We start from the raw sequence: 12,477 nt of genomic DNA, 5'->3' as shown, positions 1-12,477 counted from the left end.
TTCAATGAATTAACTGTTGTGTTAGATCTTCCACAGCATGAGCTGAAGGCTCCTGGCATCACTGACCGTCGGAAGCTCAAGGCAGGGTAGCTCTGCCGGCTCTCCTCTCCCCGCTCTCCTGCTCGCCAGCGCAGCCCCCAGCTAGGTGGGAGGGGGCCGGGCAGCGAGAATGGCAATAACCTTTCTGCTCCCTCTCCACGAGGGGGGAAGATCGGCAGGGAAATGACTGTCCCCTGGAGGCAGCCTGCGGCGGATGGGTACCCAGGTCACCTCCCCTCTCCCGGGCCACCGGGCCCCGGAGAGCATTTGGGGGGGATGCAGACTGTGTGTGGGGGGGCTCAGCCAGGGACTCCGAGCTGCAAAGCAGGAGGAGTTGGCCGCCGGCAGAGGAGACCCGAGGTCCGGGAGGAATAAAATGGAGAAGCGGGTGGTGAAGGAGGCGCGGAGCGGTCGCCATCGCGTCGCGGTAGCACGTTTTCCCCCCACGGGGCTGAGGCTCGGGCGTGCTGGGGAAGGACTGTGCGGAAAAGCGGCACAAAAGATACTCCGGGCAGCAGTGAAGCCGAGCCGCACGCAGGCGGAGTCACGGCGCTGCCCGGGAGCCGGGGCCCCGCTTGGATTCCAGGGAGGGATGCGCTGCCACCCCCGGGTTCGGGTGCCGGGGGAGGGGGCGGCCGGATTTGAAAACACCCAGGCTGCCGGGCTCGGGTGGCATCTGCTCCCGCCGCCAGCGAGCGGATTAAATTACCGCAAATTCAAACTGAACGAGCCCTTTCCCCCTCCCTCCGCCGGTCCCTCCCTCCGCCGGTCCCTCCTCCCCGCTCGGCGCGGCAGCCTCACGCCTGCAGCCGCTGCCGGCGGGAGCAGAGCAGAGCAGCGGCGGCGGGAGGCGGAGGAGGAGGGGAGGTGCCGGATCCAATGAGGGGCGGCAGCCCGGGGCACCGCGCCGCCGGCTCGCCCCAGCCCCGGCCCCGGCCCCCGGCCGGCCCCGCTCCGCCCCCCGGCCCCTCCGCCCCAGCCCGGCCGGCGGCGCGCTCCCCCGAGCAACTTTGCTGCCCGCCCGGTGACCGCCCGGCGGGCCGGCGGCAGGGGCAGCGGCAGGGCCGGGCATGCCGGCGGCGGCGGGCGACGGGCTCCTGAGCGAGCCGCCGGCGGTGGCGGGCGGCGGCGGGGAGGCGCGGAAGGCGGCGGCGGGCGCGGAGGGCAGTTTCCTGGCCGCCTGGCTGAGCGCGGCGGCGGCGGCGCCGCGGGAGCGGCTCCGCGACTTCCAGCACACCAAGCGGGTCGGCAACTACCTGATCGGCAGGAAGCTGGGCGAGGGGTCCTTCGCCAAGGTCCGGGAGGGGCTGCATGTGCTCACCGGAGAGAAGGTACCGCGCCCGGACCGGGGCCGCCGCGCACCCCTGGAGTGGCTGCCGGCACCCCGGCGCGGGGTTGGGGGGCGGGTGAGATGGGGGCGCTGGGGCCCCGCGGGCCGGGAGGAGGAGACCCCCGGCGGGGACGGGCCGGGACGGGGGGCGCCCCTCTTCCAACTTCCCGGCGGCTCTGCCGCACGCTGCGGGCTGCGAGCGGCGCTTCCCCTTCGCCCGCGGAGATTTCCGTGGCTGTAATTCTGGTTCCTTCCTCCTGAAGTACTCCAGTTGCCTTGACCTGCCCATTATTTTCCCCCTTCATTTTTTCCTCCTTGTTTGTTTGCTTATTTTTTGCGTCAGAGATGTGTTTGTAATGGTGAGACCTGTATTGCCGAGGGCCGGTCGCTGCGTGCCAGCCTAGTCGCGACGCTTGGCGTGCAGGTGGGCACAGGTACTCCCCGCTCGGCGGGGCGGTGGGCGATGCTGCGTGTGCCGGCGGGGGGAGGGGGGGCACGGCTCGGCGGTTACGAGTTGTTGGTGCCACTGCACGGCAAAAGATACGAGGTGCACCCCGGATGGGGTTTTTTCAAGTGTGCTGGTTAAGAAAAGTCGTCGCCGGGCCTTTGCTTTTTGTTTATTATCTGGAACCTTTTGGTGGAGGCTTTTGCCCATCCATCGGGATCTATCACAACGTTATAACGAGTAGCAGGGGCTTGGCTGGGCAAGAAGCAGAGCAAGGGCAAGCCTGCTAGGCCCCCCCCGGTGAGGAGCTGCGCTGCTCTTGTTTGGACTGTCTGAATTCTGCCTCTGTTTTATCAGATCCCTGACAGAGGGCTACCCAAAGCAGGACGCCTTATTGTTGCTGGAAGCTCCTTGGACCAGTGGGGCCGAGTACGGTGCAATTTCCGCCAGCTCCAGCAGCACTGTGAGTGTGCTGCTGTTAAGGTTGCATCTTGGTAGCTTGCATTCCTGCACTCTTGGATATTTCTTGGTTTTTTTCTTTTTCCATTTCACTAAATTTGTCACGGAGTAAAATTTAATATAGGGCTGTGAATTTCATCATGAGAAAAATGATAAGGTTGGTGATTATTATCATATAGGAATGCAAAAAAAAAAATGTTGCTCTCTTCTGTTACCAAGTGTGTGCTTCTCCTTGGTAACAGATACATCCAATGATCCTCCAGTTGATAAAAGGCACATGCACACACACGTCCTTCCCACCTCCACATTTTTGGATTGCTACATTTATCTCAGTCTGCTAAGAGGGGAAAAAATAAAAAAGACCTATCACACCCTGCTCTGTCTCAGCTCCCAGGCCTGCTGCTTCCCGCCCGCCCCCCCTCCCCCCAGTGTCTTCAATAACACACTGTGACAAAGTGACAAGCAGGAACTCCAGGAGAATCACGCTTCCTTCCTGCTGAGCTGCTGTGTCCGTCTTTGTGGACAGGCATGATGATCTCTGAGCTCTGTCTGACCTGATCTTGTGCCATGGGATCAAAGGAGGCTCTTGCTGTCAACTTCAGTGGGTGAAAGATCAGTCACATAGTTTCAAAATGACTAATCAAAGGTCCGTTTTCCCAGAAAATCCACCTATGTAATTCCAGGTATTTATGGATAAGCAATTTGAGTTAATGGAAAGAGAGATAAGAGTAATTAATGATTTGCTTCAGGTGAGGTCCTATCTAGGTGAGGTTCCTCCCTCTAACCGGAGGGGTGAAGGCTTCCCATCCCGCGTGTGACCTCACGTGAGAATTTCACCTCGAGTAGAGAGCCGATGGACACTCGGCTCTTCTGGGCACGTTCCTCTGCCGAGCTTTTGTGTGGCCCCCAGCCAAAGGCAGCTGAAACATGCCCAGACTGGCTCTGCCTCACAGCTGCTGGCAGCTCTGCCTACATGGAGCCCACCACGGGTGACTGAGCTCTGCCTGTGATATAAGGAAGAGAAGAAGGAAAACATCTGCTTCCCTGGATTGCTTTGTTTTGGTGTGCAAGGCTGTGTCGGAGAGGGGGCTGAGGGTGGCAAGGGTGGGGTTGGGAGCGAAAGTGCGAAGTGGCATGAGAGCGGGGACTGGCAGCAGCAGGTCATGGGAGGAGGTTTTGTAGGAAGAGGACGTTTTACATATGAAGTGGTTTATCTCCATGGCAAAGTACTTCTGTAAGAGCATCCTGATACATGAAGGGCCAGATCCATTCATTAAGCTATATTTGTTCCTTCTCAAAAATCTCGGCGAACAGCAGACCAGGCACTGGAGAGTTAGATGCGACTGTGCCAGCATCCGAGCCCAGGTGACACCAAAGCTCCGTGCAGAGCTCCTCCTCCTCTCCAGAGGTCAGGTGGCCCAAGTCAGGCTGGAGTTAACGGAGGAGCTGTCTGAGACATGGCATCAGTAGATGCATGTGACAGTTACCTTCTGTCATCTCTCCCTACCCACCTCCATCCCTAAACTTGTCTTGTCTTCGAGGGGAAAATCCCTGAAAACTTGACACCATGTTCCTCCAGAAGCTGGAAGAGAAGATTGCTCCATAAGGTCCTGATGCAGTCCCTCCTTTCGTGGGCTGAGCCAGGAATTGGCTGTGTGTAGTCTTCCAGTCTGCTCAGTTGCAGAGGAAAAGTTAATCTGCAGGAGCGTGTACTTAATACGCTCACAAGTGTAGTTCAGTGAAGCAAAATGTGGAAACAAAGCCGTCTCCCCTGGACAGCTCGCTGGATCAGAGTAATTGCTGCATTTTTCAAAGCTGATGTTTTATGAGTCTATTATTCCAGGATTAGTGCCTCCATGTATTTTGAAAGAAAAAAAAAAATAAATTCACATCTGATTTCTGTCTTGTAAAGCCGTTGTTGAGCAAGGGCATTGCCTAAATTTCAATACAATTGCCATAAGAGTATAAAGCGAGGTCTTACTACTAATGTCTGGTAGTGGTTTTGGCAGGGCCTGGGCCCTTATGGCCACTGAAATATCTAACTTCAGTAAGGGGGGCCTAAACAGGTTTTGATTTGCAGCAGACTTTAGCAACTCTGGAGGAGTTAATGCGCATTATTGTTTCAGAAAATTGTGTGTTTAGAAATGAAATCTGTGGATTAATGAGTCCCCAGCTAGGCTTGGATCCATCGCACTGACACAATGCATTGTACAGAATCAAGGCAATGCGGAGCAGATGCCAAAAATCTGCCATTACCTCACCCTGAAATTGCTAGGAGCTAAAAAGGTCTTCAAAAGAGCATGAGATGTTACATACTGTGGGCCAAAAGCTAGTTACTTTACCAGCTGCTTCGAGGGCAGTTTGATGGACGATGCGTTTTGAGTGACCTGAGTGGGACAGGAATCAGCAGCTCCTATGAGTACCTAAGCATGAGAAGGGTGAGCTAAGGTAAGATTTTTAAACCTTCCCTATGAACATCTTTTAGCATTGGACTTTAAATCAAATCTTTTTATGGTACCTCTTGTGGTTTATATTGCCATAATATCAGGCATGTTATTATTTTCTGGGCTTGAAAAATGTTTGGTAGTGCCTGATGCAATTAAGTGTGTTCTAGCTGAGCGCAGGAGAATGTTGAACAGATTATTCTTTCCATTGCTTTTGAATAAAAATATCGCAGCCTATAATCTGACATTTTTGGGTAAAAGGCTGATTTGTCAGATCAGCTCAGGCAGTCTTTATTGCTAATCCTAAGGAAATATAGTTCCTCTATGAAAAGCAGGCCAATTTAGCTTTAAATTGCGGCTCTGAAAACCCGCTGATTTAGCTGTATTCTGCTAACTTTGGGAGCCTGTGCACAATATACTCTTGGATTGTTTCAAGCCTTCTGCTTGGGGCTCAGAAGGGGCAGTCACTGGGGGTGGGAACTGGGCAAAGGCAGATATTGCAAGACAGTGATTTTTTGCATTTTTTAGACAGCTGAGATTACGTTGTCATCACTGTGGTGGGGGTGGTATGAGGCTCTGTGACTAGGCTGAATAGGTTGTGTTATCTGCTGTGGGCCCCAGTGAAATGGCTGAGTAAGTCCATATAGCATTGCGGAGTGACAATGTATTGACAATATATTGAGCCAAAGTTCTTACAAACAAACTTGAACCGAGATTACATTTAACTACTTTTAGGTGTAATCTTTAGCACTACAAAAAAAGAGTCATTGAGGCAAAGTGAATAATTTGATTTCTCATCCACCAAAAAAAATTGTTTATCATTTTCTTTAGCGCTATTGTTAAGCTCAGAGAAGATGAATTTTTAGTTATAGTTAGTCAGGTGCCTTTCTGCAACAGTGGGAAGTAGTGGCTAAAAATACAATTTACCAGTTTCTTCTATGAAGGCAAAGCAATTAATATTAAAAGTGGCCTTTTCACGGGAGAGTTGGTGTTCAGAATGCATTTCTGTATTAAAGAGGTAAAAAAGAAAGAAAACCAAGGGGTGTATTTGGGCACCCTGGAGATGCAGGGGTGGGCGAGTGGGCAGAGCAGCCTCCCTGCAGAGAACTGGCAATGCTTCTTTGGCCCCGGCAGGTCCTCCTCAAAGCAGGGGGGTGTTTCCAAGGGCACCTGCATGGCCGTCACCTGCTAGTGGTGCATAGCGCTGCGTGTGTTACGCGAAGTACACAGGCGCAGCAGGCGCGTTTCTGTGCAAACTTTGTGCTTTGCCTTCACCTTCTGAAGTGCTTTCTGATGAGCATGGGGGGAGCAGTGTAGTTCCCAGCCTTTTTGGTAGGTGTGGAGTGACTGGGGCTGGAGCTACTGCCAGGGGAGCCCACGTGAAGTGGAGTGGTGGTCAGGCAGGTTACGTGACAGCTCTACGTCAGCCAAGTGGCCGAAGAAAATGCTTCCCGTGACGAGGCACAGGCTGTCAGTTTAAGCAGCATTTATGTAAGTGAGAGCGTAGAGAAGTCTGTGTCAGTATCTGGCCCTGGCCCTGCACCCCTCCTTTCCCTTTGCAAGCCCCCTCCCACTGCAGACCCCTCTGTCCCCTCTTTGGGTAGGATGGAGGAGGCAGCTCTCACCTCAGCCCATCAGGACCTGTTAGCCAAAGCAAAGGCTGTAGCAACTGATTCTTCTAGCTACCACTTAAGAGAATAGAGGCAAATGGACACAGAGAAATACAGACAAAAGTGGTGCCCAGTAGACAACAGCAGATGTTACGGTGCTGTATATGCTTTCACATGTCATGGTGTTAATTTTACCTTGACTAAATTCACTGTTTTCCTGCGTCTTCTAACACAGACTTCAGGGAATGGAGACACTTGGTGGCCAAAGGCCTTTGGGTGTGTTGGCAGGCGAGACCATGCCTTGTTAATGCCCTTGGTAACTGTGCCTGCACCAGCGACCTCTTTTCATCTGGGAAACCAGCACTCGTGGGGGCTCCCCACTGAGGGTTTCTATGTCGGGAGTAGCCGTTGTCAGCCTTGTGCATATCTCAGGCTCCGGCGTTGCCCAAGTGTGGTAGCACTGGCTTAAAAGCTGGGGAATTTGGTGTATACTCATATATAGTTCTAGGATCTTTACTTTTGTCTGATTTCTGAGTTTTGGGAGCTGTGAGTGTGTGTGTGGGGTCACTTTCACGTTTGTACCATCTTGCCAACCAAATGGGCCAGCAAGTTACTTCATTGCAACAAAAGTTGAGTGTCTAAGGTGGCTGCCAGTCTTTTGGTTCAACCCTTTCTTTTTTTTCCTCCCCTAAATATTTTGAGGTTGCAGGTAAAAGTGTGAAACTTGGAATGCCTTTGTCGCTTTTGGTGGCTTAGGGGGTAAAGCTGCAGGATTTTAATTTGAAATTTGATCTGTTGTTTTACGTTCTACTTCCAGTGATACCTGTATATCAGTTTCCTAGATGCATTTGTTCTCTCAATCCAAGTATTTAATCAGTTCTCTTTTTACCTGTTGGTCTGCATGTTCTTAAATTTTATCTCTGTCCAAAAAAAAAAGCTTGTTTTGAAAAGTGCTTACTGCACATCTGCATGGTGGCATCCTCCTGGGAGGCTGTTCGCCTTTATTAAGAGCTGCCAACTGTTGCACCTGGATGATATGCCACTCATAATTATATGCACTGAGGGAATAAAATGAGGGTGTTTCTGCAGCCTGAATTTTGACATTTCCTTGATTCTAAGTGTTTGCTTTCACAGCTTTGACACTATTCTTTTCACAGAGGTTTGCGTGTGTGTGTGCACATGCATAATTTGTATTGAAGCTACTAAACATAAGCTTTTGTTAACATATGATGCTTCAGAAAATGATTCGAAGGACAGTGTCATGGTTGCAGTGGCATCAGTGGGGACTTGGCTGGAGGCATGACCAGAGGATAGGTTGACCGTGTCAGCACAGCGTTCCCCAATACCTGTTGTGGATACATGTTATGGAGCATGCAAGTATTTGAGTGTAAGGCAGAATAAAGCCAAACTGCTGATGTGCACCTACTTGCTCAATTTTTCACCTGCTAATTGTTCATCAGGAGAACAAGCAGTTGTATCAGGCACTCGCTCTTCCCTCTAACCCTTTCCTATGTTGCATACTTGACATAAGGGGGAATAGGCTTTAAAAGGCAAGAGAGCCTGTTCATTAGTGTGGTCTGTCTTTCAGGAAGATCGCTTTAATATTTTTCAGCTGTAGCTTGCAACTTGTTCTGCAGTGAGCTGAATTGATGCACATGTGGCAGTTGCTTATCCTCTTGAGATAATCTGCTTTCAAGTTTACATTCAGCAGTTTTAAGGACGTCACTAACAGTGCATGTCAGCAATGTGCTGCTTTTCATATAGACTGTTATAATTTTAGTGGTGTACACAGGATTGAGGGAAGCTGAGTGTTTAGGTTGAATTGACACCAGGTGTAGTTCTTACGTGATGCTCACATCTGGATCCTTGTATTTGTTCTTGCAAGTTTTATATTTTTAACATATTTAATGATATCTAAAGCTGTATGCCTGTTTTTGTAGGCATGTGTTACCTATAAATGTCTTGGTAATTAAAACACATCTTGCTTTCTAGATCTTGCAGTTTGCTGTATCACCTTTTACACCAGTGAGCTGGAGAATGCTACCGTGGCTTCATGCATTTCAGCGGATGTAACACATTAGGCATCTTTGCCCCTCTGCCCTCATGAGTTAGTTGTTTGCCTGCAGTCAGGAAAATGGAGGTTATTAATGAGCAGCACTTACTGTTCACAAGGATATAACCCCAGAAGGAAAGCAGTCATGAGATGGTGTGACAAACCTTCTGGCGACTGAATTGTAACAGTCTGCCTAAAACCCAAGCTGTTGTGTTGTATGAACAACAGTATAAAAATGAGCTGAGAGTTTATGTGCTGAGTACTCTACTCTTCAAGGTTATAGCGAAGCAGCTAAAACTGTCCAGAGCCAATGACTGGCGTGGATACCAGCCAGCAAAGGAATTAGGTGGATTGCACTGTTGGCACTCACTTAAGAGCGTAGGATACAACTGAACCAAAGCAAACTGGCTAGGTTCAGACCATCCTGAGTACTCTGCTGCTTGCAGTGTAGCCGCACTTTTCATTGCTTCAGCTCCAGCTTGGCTTAGCTGTTACAAAAATACTAAGTTGAAGAGGAAAAAAACCCTGAACCTCTCGATCCTGTGGCTCTATGAAACTACTTCGGCTGCGCTTCCCTAGTGGGCTGTCTGGTGGCTGATTTCCTTGAGGGTATGAACTTAGTGGTGCCAATGGTTTTGGTGGGCTGGTGGAGGTTGTGCTGATGAAAAGAACCAGGTAGGTTTTTTCAGTAAGAGAGAAGCCAGCATCACAAGCACAACTCTGGGGCCCGTGCTAGAACATCGGTACTCCTTTATAAGCTGATACAGTGAATCACTGCAAAACCTGTGTGTTGATCTGCATTTAGTGTCAGTGCTAGCAGGGAGCAGGATCAAACCTCATACTCACGGAAAGAGTCTAGGAGGAGTTACTGTGGTCCCCCAGGGAGACCACCTGCAAAAAAATTAATAGAAAGCCGGTGCTGCCCTGACCAAAGTCTCCTTTTCTTTCAGTGCTTTGCTCTGCTATCACACTGCTGAGCTTGAGGTCCAGCACCTTTAATGCTAGCCCCAACAGGGCTCTTCTCATTTGCGGTGCAAGATCAGTGCTACTGGCACTATGAGGAAAATCACTGCAACAAAGAGAACTAAAAAAAGCTAAGTTATATATAATAAAGTTCCTTTGCTCTCTGCCTGTTGTGGAAGATTGTCATGGAAACATTTTTTTCAGAGAATAAATTTATTTTCTGTGAATAATGTCCACAGAGCTAAGGGAGATAACATATTATTTATATATAAAAACTTTATTGGAGACACCTTTTTCTTGGCTCCCAACAGCTGTAAATGTTTTATCAGCTGTGTTTTAAATCGCTACAAAGGAGATTGTTACCTGGGCCTCAGAAGCAGTGGCTCTTGGGTTTTTGGTTTTTTTTTGTTTTGTTTGGTTTGGGTTTTTTTTTCTTCCTTAAAGCCATAAAGCTATATTGGTATTAAAGTGCTTTAAATCAGGGACACTTAGTCTTCCATCAATCCATTATGCGTTTGATCACTAAAATGTGAAATGGGTACTATTTAATATGAAACACATTACGAGTCCGTGATCAAGAAAATGGGAAGCAGCATTAGCAGCCAGGTTTCACCTGTAAGGATCAGTGTTGGAGCAATGTCTTTTGGTATCACTACTCTGCTTTTGCTTCCCCACACATAACCCGAGGCCTTCATCCATCTCACTGTGACAGAAGTTTTCAGCATTAGGAAAGCAAGTTACGGTTTATCAGAAACAGCTGCATACGATACGGTTTGCTTGTGACGGAGGCATCAACTGTGCCTTGCCGTGCCTTGGCTCTGGTGGCTGCATCTTGTCCTGACAGCCTCTTTAGGGCCGCATCTGGGTGGAGAGGACCTCCATTTTCCAGCAGTTGTCGCACCGACCTCCTCCAGGAGGGGCTGGGGGTATCCGTCAGCTCCCATCGATGTGAAGCAAGGACCTTGCTGGTCCAAACAGGTTTTCCATCGGCCACAGTGACTGCCCATCAGGCTCCCCGTGCGGTGATGTGATGGGCCCTGAAAAATGTCTTTCCTCTTAGTTGATCATACCTTGAGTTCAAAGAGTTTTCATATTAAGTGCTGGCCAGTGTTCCAGCATACCAGTCTTACCTTATGAATGGGCGTCAAAAAGCCTTTTTCTGTAAAACAGCTAATTTTTGGAAAGTGATAGTTGATTAATATTTTACGTGTCAATGGCAAGGCAAACCCATCTGTCCCAGGGATCCAGAGACATGCTTTCTCCTTGCAGGGGATGTCTCCAGCCTGGAGGCTGGTTTTGACAAGCTCATAAGGATTTCTTTTGGAACCTCCTTAGTGCATCCTTGCATATCGCTGCATCTGGCTTGCTGCCACCACTACTGCCATCGCTCTCTGCATAATCTCTCTTGACTTGTGTAGATCTCTGTAAAGGCCAGGGAGGTAAAAACGTGCCCCTCTCCCTCAGGGCGTGCAGTTATGGCTACCCCATTAATTAGTTGACCAAGAGGGCACTAGAAGGTTGCTGGAATTGATTTCTTTCTGCCAAAGGCAAGGCGGATCTCCTCCATGACCCACTCAAGAGAAACTATGTGTCCCTGTGGATGGGGCTGTGCTGTAGCCACACAGGTTCCTGCTTCCCAGGCTCCTGGGCTGTGCCCTGATGCTGTGGCACCTGTGTGTTTTACAAATCTTGCTGATTTGGACGTAGAGCACCAAGGAAAAATGTAATTTGTGGGGGTTTCATTTCAGAGCAGCTGCATAGAGGCAGAATTGCAGCATCCCCCGTGCCTCAAAACCATAGAATCGTAGAATATCTCGAGGTGGAAGGGACCCGTAGGGATCTGGTGGCTGTGCTGTAAGGGTCTGGCCATTGTAGGGGGCAGAGACACTAGCAGGTGAGGAGTCTGTCTGTCAGCTGTTTGAAAAGGGAGCAAAGCAGAAGGTGAGAGAGAAGGGGGCAGCTGGCTTTATGGAAACAGCAGAGCAGAAGCACATCCAGGAGAGGATAACAATAGTTGCCCATGAAGCATGGCATGAAGTTGCTCGTAAATATTATGTGAAGTAAAAAGTGTGCTGGAAAGGAATACGGCTGAGAACAGCTCTCCTCCATGGAAGCTGAGCTGCTCTATGGGAATGGACCACATCAGACAAGGCATTAGTTGTGTGTTAAATCAGCAATAACCTCTACTCTGTGTCCTTTCTTTCTGGCTGAAGTAAGAGGAAAGGGGAGGAAGAACTGCAGAAGTACAGGGAGTGCCAGACTCTGTGGAAGGGCATTAAGGGGGAGCGCGAGGAAGCCCTGAGGAGTCCCTGAATGCAGCCTTGCAATATTGACAGTCTTAAAACTTTTGTGTGGTCTGTCGTTACTCTTAGCGTAGCAGGAACAGCCTTGTAGTATGTCCTTACAAACGCCACTGCCTTGACACATGTAAACTCTGTCTCGCCATGGAAACGCTGATTTGGCTGTGCCGATGCAGTTGGCAGCAGAGCCGTGGGTGAGCTGGGCTGTCTGCGGCAGCATCAATATTTGCGTGACTCCTCATGACACTTCATGTCTTCTGCGCTGGGGGAGCTCCAGCAGCGATGTCAGAGAGCATGCAAAATTCACACCCCTCGATGCGGCTGCTGACAGCTCCCAGAGCATCTTGCCTAGGTCAACCCTCATCCTCCCATGTTGTGCCTTGTCCCGACACTCTCTGCAGGGACCAGAGGCTCCTCACATAGGTACAGGCACTGAAGCCCAAAGGGATCACAGCAATCATCCAGCCTGACGTGCTATACTTCCTGCAGAAGATGAGCCCCAGTACTCTCATCAGGAGTTTCTGTATCAATGTTTTGTTGAGCTATTGCATACCTTTAAAGGCGGGGGGGATTCAAGATCTATATTCATCTCTGTAAAAGAAGTTGTCTCTATCCTTACTTCACCACACCTAAAAAACCCAGGGGTCGTGTTTATAGCCGGAGTTTGCCCAGTTTACCTTTTGGGAAGTTAATTTTTATTGTATTAGATTAAAGACCTTTCTGTTATCAGAAACCTTTTTATCATGTAAGTACTTGCAGAAAATCATTGTCAGTGATTAACACTCTCCTAATGAAATATTTTGAGCTTCAGTCAGTTATTACAACAAACGGTTC

The 12,477-nt window shown here is 49.7% G+C and overlaps 1 protein-coding gene across 2 annotated transcripts in view; it reads left to right on the top strand.

Moving 5' to 3' along the window:
• Nucleotides 1–871: 871 nt before the first annotated feature.
• Nucleotides 872–12,477, top strand: part of HUNK (hormonally up-regulated Neu-associated kinase) — a 59,045-nt gene continuing 47,439 nt past the window's right edge. For both annotated transcript variants that reach the window (XM_055702509.1, XM_055702508.1), the window contains exon 1: nt 872–1,370. In XM_055702509.1, coding sequence (XP_055558484.1) covers nt 1,110–1,370 — 261 coding nt within the window. In that variant the 5' untranslated portion in view covers nt 872–1,109. The remainder of the gene's footprint in view (nt 1,371–12,477) is intronic.

This window comes from Falco cherrug, chromosome 2 (assembly GCF_023634085.1).
Source record: "Falco cherrug isolate bFalChe1 chromosome 2, bFalChe1.pri, whole genome shotgun sequence".
Taxonomy (NCBI): Eukaryota; Metazoa; Chordata; class Aves; order Falconiformes; family Falconidae; genus Falco; species Falco cherrug.
This window is presented reverse-complemented; position numbering and strand designations above follow the sequence as displayed.